Source organism: Tribolium castaneum, chromosome 3 (genome assembly GCF_031307605.1).
Source record: "Tribolium castaneum strain GA2 chromosome 3, icTriCast1.1, whole genome shotgun sequence".
Taxonomy (NCBI): Eukaryota; Metazoa; Arthropoda; class Insecta; order Coleoptera; family Tenebrionidae; genus Tribolium; species Tribolium castaneum.
Window position 1 is genome coordinate 17,224,872 of NC_087396.1, and position 14,845 is coordinate 17,239,716.

The 14,845-nt window shown below is 35.3% G+C and overlaps 1 protein-coding gene and 1 long non-coding RNA gene across 4 annotated transcripts in view; one reads left to right on the forward strand and one right to left on the reverse strand.

The window, feature by feature from the left end:
• The window catches only part of LOC663132 (hemicentin-2), a 113,365-nt gene continuing 98,520 nt past the window's right edge, over nucleotides 1-14,845 (forward strand). For 2 of the 3 annotated variants that reach the window (XM_008201545.3, XM_015982112.2), the window contains exon 1: nucleotides 1-261. In XM_008201545.3, coding sequence (XP_008199767.1) covers nucleotides 132-261 — 130 coding nt within the window. In that variant the 5' untranslated portion in view covers nucleotides 1-131. The remainder of the gene's footprint in view (nucleotides 262-14,845) is intronic. The other variant, XM_015982113.2, reaches the window with a different exon arrangement.
• Nucleotides 4,335-6,388, reverse strand: LOC135265722 (uncharacterized). Its single transcript, XR_010333535.1, has 2 exons — nucleotides 5,506-6,388; nucleotides 4,335-5,453 (listed from the first exon to the last, which is right to left on the reverse strand). It is a non-coding gene; the product is annotated as an uncharacterized LOC135265722 (long non-coding RNA).

Below are 14,845 nucleotides of genomic sequence, written 5' to 3' on the forward strand. Positions count from 1 at the left end.
TAGATCTTAGCGCCAGCAGTGGCGATTCGTCCGCTGTGTTGGTAGCATTGGAGGAAATCCGTTTCAAAGAGCCGCGATCTGCCGGTTTCGTGGTTTGAAATACACAAACAGAGACAGCGCCGGGGGTGTGAATGGTACAGGTGCGAGTGACTATGGCTTTGGTGGTTCAAAAAGTTTACTTTATGGACCATGTGTGGAAAGTGATTTGGATGTGCGTGGTTTGCTACCAGGGGATCGGAGCTAAATTCGTCGAAGAACCCGGTAGGAATTTATTTTTCGGCCCAATCACCGAAATAGATTTTTTTCACACGAATGTCTTCTGTAATTGAAGAAAAAACGAACCGGCCCCGTATCCGGTCCGATCCTCCCGATACCTTGAATTTTCCCAATGAGATGCATCTCACGTCCTGACGGAGCGTGGGATTCTGAATTTGCCGGTTTTAATCCAGTGTTAAAAATAATACTTAATTTTTTATTTCCCGTCAAGAGGAAACATAATTTAAAGTTTAATTGTATTATCGTGACCTATTTATCACTTGTCAAAAATTACACACGGCTAACATGTCAGTGTAATATGTTTAGATTAAATTTTTGAATGGTGGATCAAAGAGTGTTAACAATGAGATGTAAATAAAGTCGAGACATAATGGCTCAGTTGAGACTGTTGAAGACACTTTACGATTTTGTAAGTCGTTGTAGTGATTAGATATTACCGCACCATTTAATTATTGGCTGATTATGATGGTAGGATGGTCTATTTACGACCTAATAGATTGATAAATTTTTAATTTATGGGTTGAATAGGTTTAAAGGAACTGATGTCGTGTCGATGGCTTCTGTGTAATATTAAATAATGACGGACAAGTCACCAGTTTGCGCTTTTAATATAATCGCAATTTACAATAAAAACTTTGCAAATCAAATTATGCGCTTATAGTACTCGTAGTTATAGTACAATGGACATGAGTAAACTAATTGAAAAAATCAATAGTACTGACGAGTATGCTGTAAATTTTTAATTCAAAGGTTTGGTGAAAATGTGTTAAAACACCTTAAGTAATATTTTATCAAAAAGGCAATTTGAATTTTTTTTCAATAAATAAGTTGCAAAATTTGTGGAAGAACAGATTGTTATGTTTTTTTTACCAAGGTGAGGGAATCTTATCGCACACCCAAGAAAATCGCGACTTCTAATGAAATGAAAATCCTGAAATTTTACACACCAGTCTGTACATCGATAAGAATCATTTTCGATTTTTATTAAATTTTTTTGAATAATTAAAGTCGCAGTTTTGTGATTTTTTTGGCACTAACTGTTAATTTAACTACAAAGTTTTTGCACTAAATGAATCCTTACCTGCTAGCTCATCAAGTCATGGTATCAGAATTATAAATTTTTAAATAATTAATTGTTTTTTTTTATTTAGACGCAAACCACACGCGTGATTTATTATAGATGATATAATGTGCCAACAAATTAAACAGTGTTTCAAGAAGATTTGTGTTTTTTATTCTAATAAATGAAGGGAACTCTAATAAAATGTTCAATTTTATTTGATAATGGAAACTGATGTTAATTATTAGGTTCTTGTACTTTTTAGAATTTTAAATTTTACGGTACTTAAAACGCTGGATTTTGACTATTAATTTCTGAAAACAGTTTGTATAGTCTAAAATGAATTGTAAATCTATGCTAGATATAAAATAGTATAGTACCTAGTGTTTATATTTCGGCATACTGTTTGCTTTTAGACCCTATTTCTATTTATTTACATGCTTATATCTAAATGAAGTTTTAATCAATTTGATGTAAGTAACAAGATAACACTTATTACCACCGCAAAGCTTTGTGATTTGGACTATATCAGAACATTTCTATTTAGGATTTACATAAATCATTAAAAGATTAAAACTTTTTAGTCCAAATGCAAACGAACATTAAAAATTTGATTAAAAGTTTATATTTCAATTTAATATTAAACAAACGTTTTAAAAATTAAATAATATAAAGAAATAATATTTAATATTAAACAAACGTTTAAAAAGTTAAATATAATAAAGAAATAATATTTAATTTTTACTTTTTATATTCCAATTATCACAAATATTTATTATTCAGTTAGTCTATCTATGTGTTGTATAAGATTTATATATTGTAATAGTCCGTCATAATAAATGTAGAATTGTACTAAGAAATAAACCATGTGCTGTTTTTACGTTATTATAAACACGAAATATTTAACGTGATTATCCAAAATTAACATTTACATGTGTGTTTATAACTACATATTTTAATAAACCGAAATATAACATTATGATATTAATGTAATATAATATCGACAATATTACGTTTTATTTTCCTGCCATTTGCATATTCGCCTGTTAGCGATTGCAGCTGCAACCACTGCTCGAACATCAACCCTTTTGTTCCTCTCCATCTATGGAGCATGTCAGGAGTAGGTGCAGGAAACAGTCTGTTTTTACTTTATGAACAGCTGATACAATGCAACCACACCTCACCTACAACACTGTAAATGTGCCTTTCCATACATAAATAGCACCCTTTTGTGTCCCCAATACAATATCTAGAAATTTTTGTCTAGATTTTACGTGAAAGCTTCAATTTTCAAAAGCCGTAAAATATAAATTCCTTAGAATATTTTGTGGAACAACATCGGGTCTTTAGTATTCATTCAGTGAGTTTTATGGTTGTGGTTATATTTATTGACAAGAGTGATTAAATCAATGATTCCTACGTGACCATTCGTGCCAGTTATACCCATTAAGGTATTGATCCTTACAAAGCTACATTATTAGCTGGTCTAAATTGACAGGCGTATCTAGCTATATTCTCCATTATATCACTAAAACCTGTAGCTTTACAATTTATAGCTAGTGTGACAGCTTCTAATAAACACAAGTGATATACTAAGTAGAGTATTTTCCTGTCATAAAGTAGCAATCAATACGGAAATAATAACCGTTTTATTTTAATCACCTCCGCGATCTTACCGACTAACAACATTTAATTAAATCCCTTTTCGTGAACTTACGAACTCCGGATAATTTTTTTAAATTTTCTGCAAGGGGTTGAGAGTTTAGAGTTAATTAATCGAAACAAATTGGAATTTTATTAGGTTTAATGCTCCCTGCGGTAGTCATTCGAAACATTTAACTTGATTTGCGTGTGTCGGTCTCTAATTCCAAATAAACTCTTTGCGTTCAAAGAAAATCTCACGGATTTTCTGAAATCCTTGCTATTTGTGTATTTATTTAAAAAATTCGTTTAATGATTCAATAAAAAACTTGACTCAGACTTGGTCCAAAATTTATTATCTCGTCCGACATCCAATCTCTCATCTAAACAGTTGCCGGCCTTGTGAAACGTGACTCGTTATTTATTATTTCAGTCATCTCATTTGTGCTTTATTTACTGATATTAATGCAAGACAGTGTGCGTAGTAGCATGATTTCAAAACAATAATCCGCATTTAAATCCGCTATGATAACTAGTGGCGCCTAGTTTGCAATAACTGAATATTAATTGAATTCTTTCGCCGTTGAATTAATAATCTGTCGCTTTGTAATCAAGCAATGCGATTTTTTTCCTGTCTTGCATTATCGATCACTCGATTTCTATTCATAACTCTCCTCATTCATTATGGAAGGCATTCAAACAGGCACCTGTCTCCAATGCCAGCTACCTGTTTTTCTCGAGATTCCTCTGCCTGGGATCAATTAGATTCGACCCACCACACCTTTGACATTCGAGGGAAATCCTATTCCCATCTCATTACCCTTGCTATTGAATTTCGTGGCGATTCGGTCTAATGGCGGCCCCGAAACGTCAAAAATCGGCCCCAGAACTCAGATTGTAATTAAATACACCTTTAACCACTTTTAGCTTTATTGTCACAGGGAGATTTTGGGACTTATGGTCGAAATTTGTATTGGATTTAATTAAAAAGTTTCCGGCTTGATGCCTGATTCAATTTAATTAAAGTGGAGTAAAAGTGACAAAGGGCATGATGTAGTATTAACATTTGCGAATTTTGAGGTGCCACATGTAAAGTTTTCGAGGACGGGTTTCGGTGTGAAATTTTCGGTAAGTGTTAAGAAATTGCAGTTCGAGTCTGACATTATCTCATTAAGTTCATGTTTTTATTTGTTTGTTTTTTACCCGTCAATGTGTATTTAGGGCACTAATTATAAATGACTTGGTCAGACGTGTTGTGCTGACCTAGATGGGCCTCAATTTGATATCACCACTTATTTGGATGATTTTAATTATGTAAAAATATTTTGCAGGATGAGTATTTTTAAGCTGACAGAAATACATAAATCATTCTTTATTAAATTAGTTATTAATTAATTAATTATACCTAATAATTAAATCATTATTATTGTATTCAAATCCAGTAATACGCTGATTGAATTTCAGTTTTACTACATATTTATACCTATTATTGTTTTCTATAAAAAGTTACATTACATACATATGATTCACATAACTTAAAATAACTATTCATTGAAATTTTTGCAACATATTATGCGAATCAAGACCACCCCGTTTTTCGAGATATTTTATTTCAATTGTGTAAATCTCCGATATTTTTTCAAAAGGCACAATAAGTTAAAATCTTTTTTTCCTTAATACGTAGGTACTAATAAATGATTTTGTCTATAAAATGATGTAGGTACTTATGGACATTATTAATACGTTTAAAAATTTGACTACTTCTTTAAGGGGCTTCTAGACATAAAAACGCTTTACAATTCATCCCATCATACATATTTCGAGTCAGGAAATATGCTTACAAAATTGAACTCAAAACGGTCTGTTATGAGTTGTGAGGTAAAATTTTCGTTGCTTCTGGGGATCCGTTCCTGGACACAATTTACACACAAATATTAGCCCAAATGCAACATTCAATATCTGTAAGTTTTAATGACAGGTGTACAAATTTGAAATTGAAATTAAACATGATGTGATGAAAAAGATAAAAAAATTGGTTTAATTTTATAATTTGTCTCAGAATAACAGTGTTTGCGGTCAAGGAAAAAATATTGTATTCAACTCGTTTGTTAATGGGCGATTAATAAACTCAACTCAGCTATCTGTCTTGTCTGTGTTTTAAACAGTGTCGATAATTAATTGCCTTCTAAAGGGGCTTTTGTAGTAGGACTATTTCTTTTTTGGATCGGTTGCGGCAAATTTCGTAGTAATTATTAATTGCTTTAAGAAAGTGCAGGTAAAGTAGCAATAGTAGCATTACTTTGTAGTCATTCACCTAAGTCGCACTTTCAGATTATTTTTATAAACACTATGAAAATTGATCAGAACTTATTTTGGTTTTATCTTTTCATTTCTACTTTCTGACGTTTCATTTGCTCTAGGAAATGACTGACAGGAGCATAAAACTTGCAGAGATGTCCTGGCAGGATGCTAGAAACTTTAATATTAGAAAACATGAAAAAGCGTTCAGAATAAGATTAGCGTCTCACCCTCCACTTAGTTAAGCTCGCATCGATCGTTCAATTATCGAACCAATTCTGTTGACTTGTACACCCAATTAAGAAATTCCACAATAGCAGTTTCGGTAATGTAAACGGAAAAGTTGGGAATAAGAAGGTCGTGCATATTGCAAGCACCATTCCCGAAATGAAGTTTAATTAAGGCCGGACGTAAATTACCCCCCACTTTTTCCTTTGCAAATCGCATGCACTTGCTGTTTCCGTTCGACGAAGTGATAATAATTAGAGCACCGTCGCGTCGCGTCGCGTCGCCGTTTTAAACTGAAATATTTTTCACTTTTCACAACGCTTCGTCGTCCTTTTTTTCAATTGTCCTTAGCGAAGGATAATAATTCAGCTGGTCAGTGAGTCGTTGCCGTTTCAGGGGCGGAAGGTAATAGAAGAGGCCATTCTTTACCCGCCCGCACTGCGCCAGTGCTACCACAACACATTAAGCCTTTATTACTGCGCTATGTCTCCGGACTTATCCTGCGTCCGCGTGTCTCTAAAGTGTTTTAATTCCCCGGCGAGTGCACTAGATGCTGCTTAACTAAATGTTACCACGCTGAATTACACAGGCTAATGTCCAAACTACGATGGGAATTCTTCCAGTAAAGTCTGCAATTATTGCTTCGTCGAGAAAATTAAGTGCGGGGGTAAACAGTGTGCTCGGTTTTATGTATGATTTATTACCTGAAAGTTATTAACTTCTGCTATTTGCGCTTTAAGGACGGATTATTTACTGCGCTGCTAGACACGACTAAATACATATTTATGGCACAAAACAAAAAACTAGATTAATCAAACCGGAAATGTGATATTCGAACTTCCTGAGCCGTGACGGAATATATTCGATGTTGTCAATCAAACGGAGAAAAACAGAATCTCAGAAACAAGAGTGCGGCCTTGCACAAGGATCGATACCACCAAAAGTGGACCGAAGAATAACTTATATTGCAAACTCGTAAAGCACAAAATTTTATTTTGGCTGCTTTTCATACCGAAGCTTTACTCTTTTTCTTAGCCGTTAGGAGACTATTTAGTTACATTAAAGGAACAACCCCTTACTGTTTTCAAATTTACAAAACAATATTTGGACAAATTTTGGTATTTTTTACCGGTAGCTAACTTTTTTCAGAAAATTTTGTGTTTTTTTTGCTTTTTTTACCAATCCAGTATCCTTTTTCCTATTTAGTTTCTTAATTTCGTCTAAATTATTTTGTCAAGTAATTGTGTAATTTTTAGTATGAACTCTCTTTTTTGCTTTGATTCCACCTCTCAGTTCACCCTTTCAGCTCATTATTGGCTATAATTGTTTGGCTAAAGTTATTCCAAACTTGGGAACTTTGGAATCAATCCACTCTAAAATGATGCACAATACAGTGGTTCTTCCGTCGACTTGTTTTGTGCTAATTTAATTAAAGCCTGCATTGTATATTTGCCCTCGTATTCCCTCCCTTTGAATATTTCACCTCTCGGCGACATCTTTGAAATTCCGGCTTTGTCCGCACAAAACCTGCACCTGCAACGTCTGTAAAAAGCTGTTTTCTTTAGTGTCAAAACTCGAAGGTGCTTTGGCGCATTGTATCTCGGATGAGTCCTTCATTCACCGTTTGGAGTATCAATAGTTTCAGTTCGTTTTGCAGTTTGTCCTCTCTGGGTCATTCAGACTGGACGTGACCAAAAGGTCTGCTTTATGTTGGAAATTCTTGGCGACGCTAATTGAAAGTGTTTTCAGTTGGAATATGTGTAACTGGGACGTGTGAAATTCTCCCGAGTGCTTGCGGGAAGATGTGCATTAAGGCATAGGTCGTCTTAATTATGCATCGACCGCTGCAGCTGAATATACAGCACGTTATAAATTATTATGGTCTATTGTTTCACGGTTGATTGAGGAAGCTGCCGTTCTGTTGCAAATTTGAAGAATATAAATTGCAGCTTTTCTTCATGCAGTGTCGAGTGAGTGGCGGCTGTCTAAATTGCACTTTGATTAGCGCCAAGGCAAAGACTTGATAACTAACAATTTGTAATTTGCAAAGCATCATTTCTGTGTTAAGCACGCTAATTATGCGGACGCCCTTTAGATGCGTTATTAATATTATTACTGCGTTTTGCAAAATGCGGCTTTTTACATTATTCATTGAATTCCTAACAATTATGGAAAGTGCCTTTCCATGGACAAATTTTTTATTGACGGTGTGAATTATGTGCAAATTAACAGCTACGACATTGAGGAATGATACCATTACGGGAATTATTTATAAGTTTGGAAACAATATTGAATTTGCTTTATGGTTTTGAATAATAAATTGAACTGTGGCACTAAAATTGTTTTTCATTTTCCATTTTCCCCAAAGCTAGAAAAATAAATTGAACATAAACAATACGTAATTTTTTTCAAAATCTCAAAGCATGAGGCTTAGTTAGGTTTTGAAGTAAAATAAAAATTTGTGTTTTTATTGGATGATCTTTCGACACTACAGGACCGTTCTTAGTTTATTTCTAAACTATTCGAATTAATTTTAAATCGTTGATGACAGACTTTTGATGGCTTTCTCAGATCAGCAGATATAGCTCTTAACTTGTTTTTAATCTAAATTAAATCTGAGATCGGAATTCTTTTAGAAAGCGGGTTAAATCAGCTTTAAGAGTTTAGCTTTAACGAATTTAAAAACTTAAAGTCAAATTTTGCATTGTGTTCATGTTCCACAACGTTTGGTGTCGAACAACAAACCGCATTCCAAAATCGGATTTATTCCAATCCGATTTGCAACCTTTCGCATCAAAAATATTAAACATATTAATATATATTTCACAAGCATTATCATCCTGTTGAATAGTTCCATAACACACCGTCCATAAATTCGCATTTAAAACAATTTAGTTTACAGAAATCCCTTAATCTCCTTAACGCAACGAATTATTGTTTATTGTGTAAGTATTTTGACGACCTCTACCTGGTGTTGCCACAACAATGATAAATTCCGTCTCAATCCCCGTCGTCCTGGGGCACACATTCGAACTCATTTTATTAAAGCTTGGGGTGGAACGGAATTATATTCGGGACGTGGGTGGTAATAACAAAACACGTGCTGCGTGGCTACCCTTGATCATGGTATAATAAGAGTCGAGAGGGGTTCTTCTTGAGACTCCCTTTGTTGCTATCCGTAACGTTAGCAGTACAATTGATGCCCTGTCATCATCTCTAGAAGTGTACAAAGAAATAGCGCGAGGGAACACGTGATTATGACGAAACCATTTTCATATCCAAGAGTGTCAAAGGTTGATCCTCGAGCTTAGATTGTACGGCGGGTTTTGACTACAAAAATAATTATTATTATCGTAACGAAATTTTACAATTATCTTTGTGGATTTGACAGGCTTTGTGTTGCGTATTGATAAAAATATCATGTCATGAACGGTTGTTTGTGTGCTTTTGTGGAATCGAGCGAAATTTGGAAATTATTGTCTCATTTTTTAATGAAATGTTGTTTTCGCCCAAACAGTTTTAATTAATTAATGTTTAATTATTAATTAATGTGGGGCTGAGATTTGACTTCGTTCCTAAATAATCGTGTACCTTTATTTGGGCGAGCACCCTTTTACATTATAAAGGGTTCCTCTTTACATTTGCACTCGCCTAATCGAATGAAAAAGTAGGCAATAAATAATTAATCGACCTGGCACTAAACGCATTCGGGAATTTGGAGCGAGATTGGGATTAGAAAAAGAGGATAAAAGTTTAATAGTTGGATGTGTTTGTCTGCCGGTTTTATTATTTACGAGATACCTACAACGAAATAAAAATAGACTGTAGTCCACAGTGGAATAGACAAATTAAAATCCTCCGCTCTGGTTCTGGTACATAAAAGCATTTACCTCATTACCCTTAATAAATCCCCTTCACTCGAAATATGTTTTACGTTCCATTAGATAATTTTAATTAAATTTTTTATTATTTTCGAGATAAGAACGGACAGATCGCGATGTTTTCGACGAGATAAAGTTTTCAGCGGAGCTTTCAACACATAAAAGAAAGCTTTCTCTTTATTATTTTTAATTCTGAGATGATACCGCCTATTACTTTTCCAAACAAGTCTGCTGCTGCGTAATGTGGAGTAACGAGAATGCTGTCATCGCTGTACTTTAACTCTCATTCTTCTCCTCCTCTAATGCTTCCAGGGTAATATTCAAGATCCTGCCCCATCAATCAGCCACTATTGAAACCTCCCTTACTTACTAATGATATATACCCATTATGCTGACATAGTGTGGGCACTTTTTTCTGCAATTAAACGCACCTGCCCGGAGTTAATGAATTTACTCCTCTCGCTTCGCGGGGCAAATCAAAATTAATGACTACAGACTAATTGCACATTCCTCACGGATTTTCTTTGAGTGCGCTGGAAGGGTCTGCCACCAAATACTCGACCTCTGATAAACAAAATTCATTGACACGAAAACACAACCCTGGTTTTTCAATTTTTATTCTGCGCAGCGTTTTATTAGACTTGTGTGTGTCGTCTTCCTCACTTTAGAAAAGTCGCCAAAAGCTCTGTATTTACAAAGCTTTAGCTGTATGTAACTTGAGATTTATTAAAATCATCTCTCCAAACAAATGTTTACTGAAAACATACGATAATTTCACCAACTTTATATGTATGCTGTCCCTCTTATAAAACAATTTTTTGTGTGTAGTGTTTGCAAATCGTAATTGTGAATCGTATTTTGGTTACATGTTGTTCCAGCTTAAACTTCTGGTCTTGTTTATTTATTTTATTCGGATTTTTCAACAATGCGTATAATTTTATTCAACACTGTCGTGTTAAACGGGTTTGTTATAATTTATGTTAAACAAATCGACAAAAAATTGTTTTTCTTAATTGAGCATGGAGTAGCAATCAGTCGCAATTGGTGTTTGCGTGTAATATTCTCAGAAGAAGCGATGACAAGTTCGCCTAAACAACTCAGCAGTCGAACGTAATTTATTTTGCCCACTTCAGACTTATTGAAAATGTATCTTCGCTAATTAATTAGAGTATAATTCATTGAAATTAGTGATTGAAATTCCGTGTCAAAGACGAGACTGAACTCTACTGGGGACTTGTTTTGCGATTTTACAATGGCCTTAATTACTCTGGTTTGTGCATGCCCAACGCTGGTTGTGGCTGATCATTTCTTGTTTAACCTCATATGTTTGCTCGCAACCATAATAACCAATCATCAGTGTGATATCGATACATCTGGTTTTAGACATGAATAGATGAGATTACAGCCTATAGGCATCGTCCGGTAGCAATGACAGAATATAATTGCAATTTTCACTTTTCACTGGTTTTACTCAGAGAATGTTTGATTACACTCAGGCAATATGTCAGGCATGTAATCGCGTTTTGAATTAAATCGCTTTATGCTCGTTTTGTTTGAAACTATGATTGAGAACGGGTTTATTGTGCGAATAAACACCAAGTTATGTTTTGAATATAAACGGAATAGTTACTTAGGCCGGATTAGTTAAAACAACGGTTTAAACCCGGGTAGAAAAACTTCGAAAATGGCTGAGTTACTTAACTTTGTTAGGAATCTTGCTCATTAATATGAATAAATCGTTCCAAGTACGAGATATGCGTAATGACTCTACGGGAGGCTAGATCCCTTAAGTCCCACTAATTTTCGTGTAATATAATAAGGACTAATAATAGTAATAATACTCGTAGTACCTACAAGAGTCACTTTCGTCCTTTATCAGTCGAGAGGATATGTAGTCAATGTTTTATGAGATGTAGTGATAAATGTAGTTGTTTATAAAAATGTTGCCCTGGGAGGATTCGTGTTTACACCTTTTTTATCCCTCTCCTGAGCAAAGGACCTTACATAATACATCAAATTTCTCAAACGTGTCTGAGATTTCCGATTTTCAGATTCGCTATTACATAATCGCGCCCTTTCAATTATCGACGAGAACAATCCTGGAATTACCCGTATAAATCATTTCTTCGATCGATGCCAGTCCCTTGTTACATCGTCCACCATTTTTTAAATCGTTCTCTGGGGAGTCGGAACTTCCCGTGTCATAACACGGAAAAAAGTTGACAAACCCAATTTACACGAATTTTTTTGCAAGCGGCGACGAAGGAGTCGTTGGGTCGTTTTATGGGCCGGCATTAAAACGACTGGAACGCACCCAAGGGTTGCTTTGATGATCTGTGTATCCTTGTTAAGGACATTCGGCATGAGTCTTGGAGGACCTCTGACGGGTTTACTGTGCATTTCCGATAAATTGCATCCTGATAAGAGTATCGCATTATCACTGCCCGATCTAGCGCAAGTAACACTATATATGCCCCGATGTGTCACCGGTTACATTACAACTTGGCGGATTGTAGCGACAAATTATGCGACGTCTTGCTGGAATGCTGCAGTTGTGTACGATATCAAAGCTATTTGCATGCAAATTACGTCTAATTATTGGGGAGACTATGGGACGCCGCTGGATGAACTTCGACACGGCTTTCAAAAGAGAATGAACTCTGCACAAGAGATTTTTTGCGGTTTTACAGACTTGTTAAAAGTTGAGGTGTCGGCTTGCACAAACACCATATTTGTTAGTTGCATACAAATTACGTCTAATTATTGGGGAGACTATGGGACGCCGCTGAAAGAACTTCGACACAGCTTTCAAAAGAGAATGAACTCTGCACAAGAGATTTTTTGCGGTTTTACAGACTTGTTAAAAGTTGAGGTGTCGGCTTGCACAAACACCATATTTGCAGTGCGCTGTAATTTTATCCGTCGACAGGTTTTAAGTCATTTTGAGACACAGGCCAAAGCCATTGATTGATTACTCGACAAATAGAATTTTGATGACTGTTTGTTCGGTAAACGCATGCATACCGCCACACCAACAAGAACACAAGCAAATACTAATTCCGGAGAGCCAATTTTCAAAACAAACATTTTTTATAATTGTGGCCTTAACAGTTGACTTCAGAAAGGAGAAAGTATTTGACAGTGTTCTTTGAAGAGTTTTACTAGAAAAAAATTCTTGAAGGAAAATTTGCCCTTGTAAAAATTTCATTCTAACCCTTTAAATCGAGCACAATGGCTCTTAGCGCAATACAAAGTGATTCCGTTACGGCCGATCCAATGGAAAAACGAATTGTGTCCGACGATCCCAGCATTGAAATGAACCATCAAGTGAAACGAAAACGCATCCAGTTTTGCTAGTACAGCTACAAACGACTAAAGTAGGGGTTATTGTGAACTGACCGGAAATAAAATCATAGCTTCATTCAATCGACGACACTGTTTTAAATTCCCCAATGAGCCGTCAGCTGACGCAGCGCTCCGTATCAAGGGTTGTATGTTATTTTTATCGTCATAGATTTAAACAATAAACTTTGATTTCCGCATCGCGACTTTTCGAGCAAATACTGTGAGAGGTACAGAGTCTTTTGTTTGATTTTATGTTTTTTGTTAAACATCTGGGAGGTGCAATAATGTTGTCGAGGATGTTATAACTTTATCTCGGAGCTTATATTCTATTAGAGGAGAACGGATGATACATCAAATTTGATTGAATTTATATCCCATCACTCTCTATGTACTTAGTTTCTTTGAGGAAGCTGTTATAGGAACACGACTATCTATAGATAAAACTCCTGGGATAGTAAACATCTCAAGGTAGTCTACATTTATTCTCTCTTTATTTATTATCACGAGTCCATTTTTTTTTGCTGTACACGCCTAAGAAGCAAAATCTTTCACGTAGAGACTGATTCTCTTTGTATTTGGTTCAATCCTTGGTTAGGTGGTCGTTATAATGCACTTATAAAAATTTCCAACTAATTTGTCCTGATGGGAGCGAGTGGAGTCCGTCTCGAGCAAAAACAAATCAAATTACAGGTATCCGTTTTGGGGTAAACTGAAAACAATTTTTACTACCACTGGGTGATTCCTTTCGGTCGTTTTTTTGTTGTTGTCTTTTGCGGCGAAAACAAACGCAATCAGGAACTTGGTCCGGTGGAAACTTTCAACTCTTTTCGTTGTTTTACCGGATAGAAAAGTGTCTGCATGGGGCATTTCACAACAATTTCGCCAACTTTAACGAAAAACGGTACACTAAATTTAACTTACGAACACGCTCATTTGGGGGCGGTTTTTTGTCGCAACGAACATTCGCAGGTGGAATTGGAAACGTTTCACTTGCTTATCTCCAACAATAGCTGGACTTTATCGTGTTTTAGTCCACGATTCGATAGATTCTATTTACTATTGATAAAATGCTTGTCGGGCGACACAACGCAATTCAAGATTTTCTCTAACGGAAATAAATCTTTTACATTATACAAGGAAGCGACGTTGCCTCGAACATCTTATCTGAAGGCAAATATGCAATAACGGTGGATTTTACCAAAATTTTTCTGGTCGCAACTTTGTCATTGCAAGGTGATAGCAAAATTCTAATAAAAAGTAAAGAGGCTGGAGGAATTATTATTCGGGTTTATCGCGGTCTCACTAAATTTGGCAGGAACTTTTTATTCAGAAATATGAGGTTTCCGTCGTTAAAAATTTATAGCAATGTTTTATTAACTGTAATATTTTTCGTAATAAAACGAGCGTTTGTAACTTTTAAACAGTTTTTTATTGGTTAAAAAATAACGTCAAAGGTTTGGTAAACAATTTGTTCTCGTTTAAGGGAAAATATAAGACAACATAATACCATTTTATTTGTCATGTGATGCCCAGGAAAGGGAGAGCCTACCGCGAAAAAATTGTAAGAAGATTGCGTTATAAATTGTCACTAAAGCAAGCTTAAAGAACAAGAGAACAGACGTGATACCAACTACATCCCGAGAAAAAAGAAATTGATAGATAAACGTGGTATGAGATTTCGAGAAAGATAATTACGAGAAAGTTATATACTGTCGTCGTAGACCTAAAGAAAGAGACAAGCTTTAACCTGATTGCGAGATTTAGGTGAGGATTTTGGCAAAGTGAGAACAGACTCTTTACGGAGGGACGCCGTAAACTAATTAAAACTGGTAAAAAATTAACGTAGATTACTAAAGTGTGGAGAATGTAATCTGGTGGGTTGTGATGATTTAAAAAATATGAAAAAATTAATTCTGTAGAGCTAAATGTGGGCATTATCTTGCCGAGAGCTGCACGTCTCTCTGAAATCATCATGTTTTCGCAGACAATAAAAGAAATAAATGGCTGTTTGTAATTAAGCCCAGAAAAGCTGCAAAATGATTGAAGTCTTAATGCCACATTTGCCTTCCGATTCATCTCTGGTGGTAAATATTTTGTTTGATTTCATTTGGTGTGT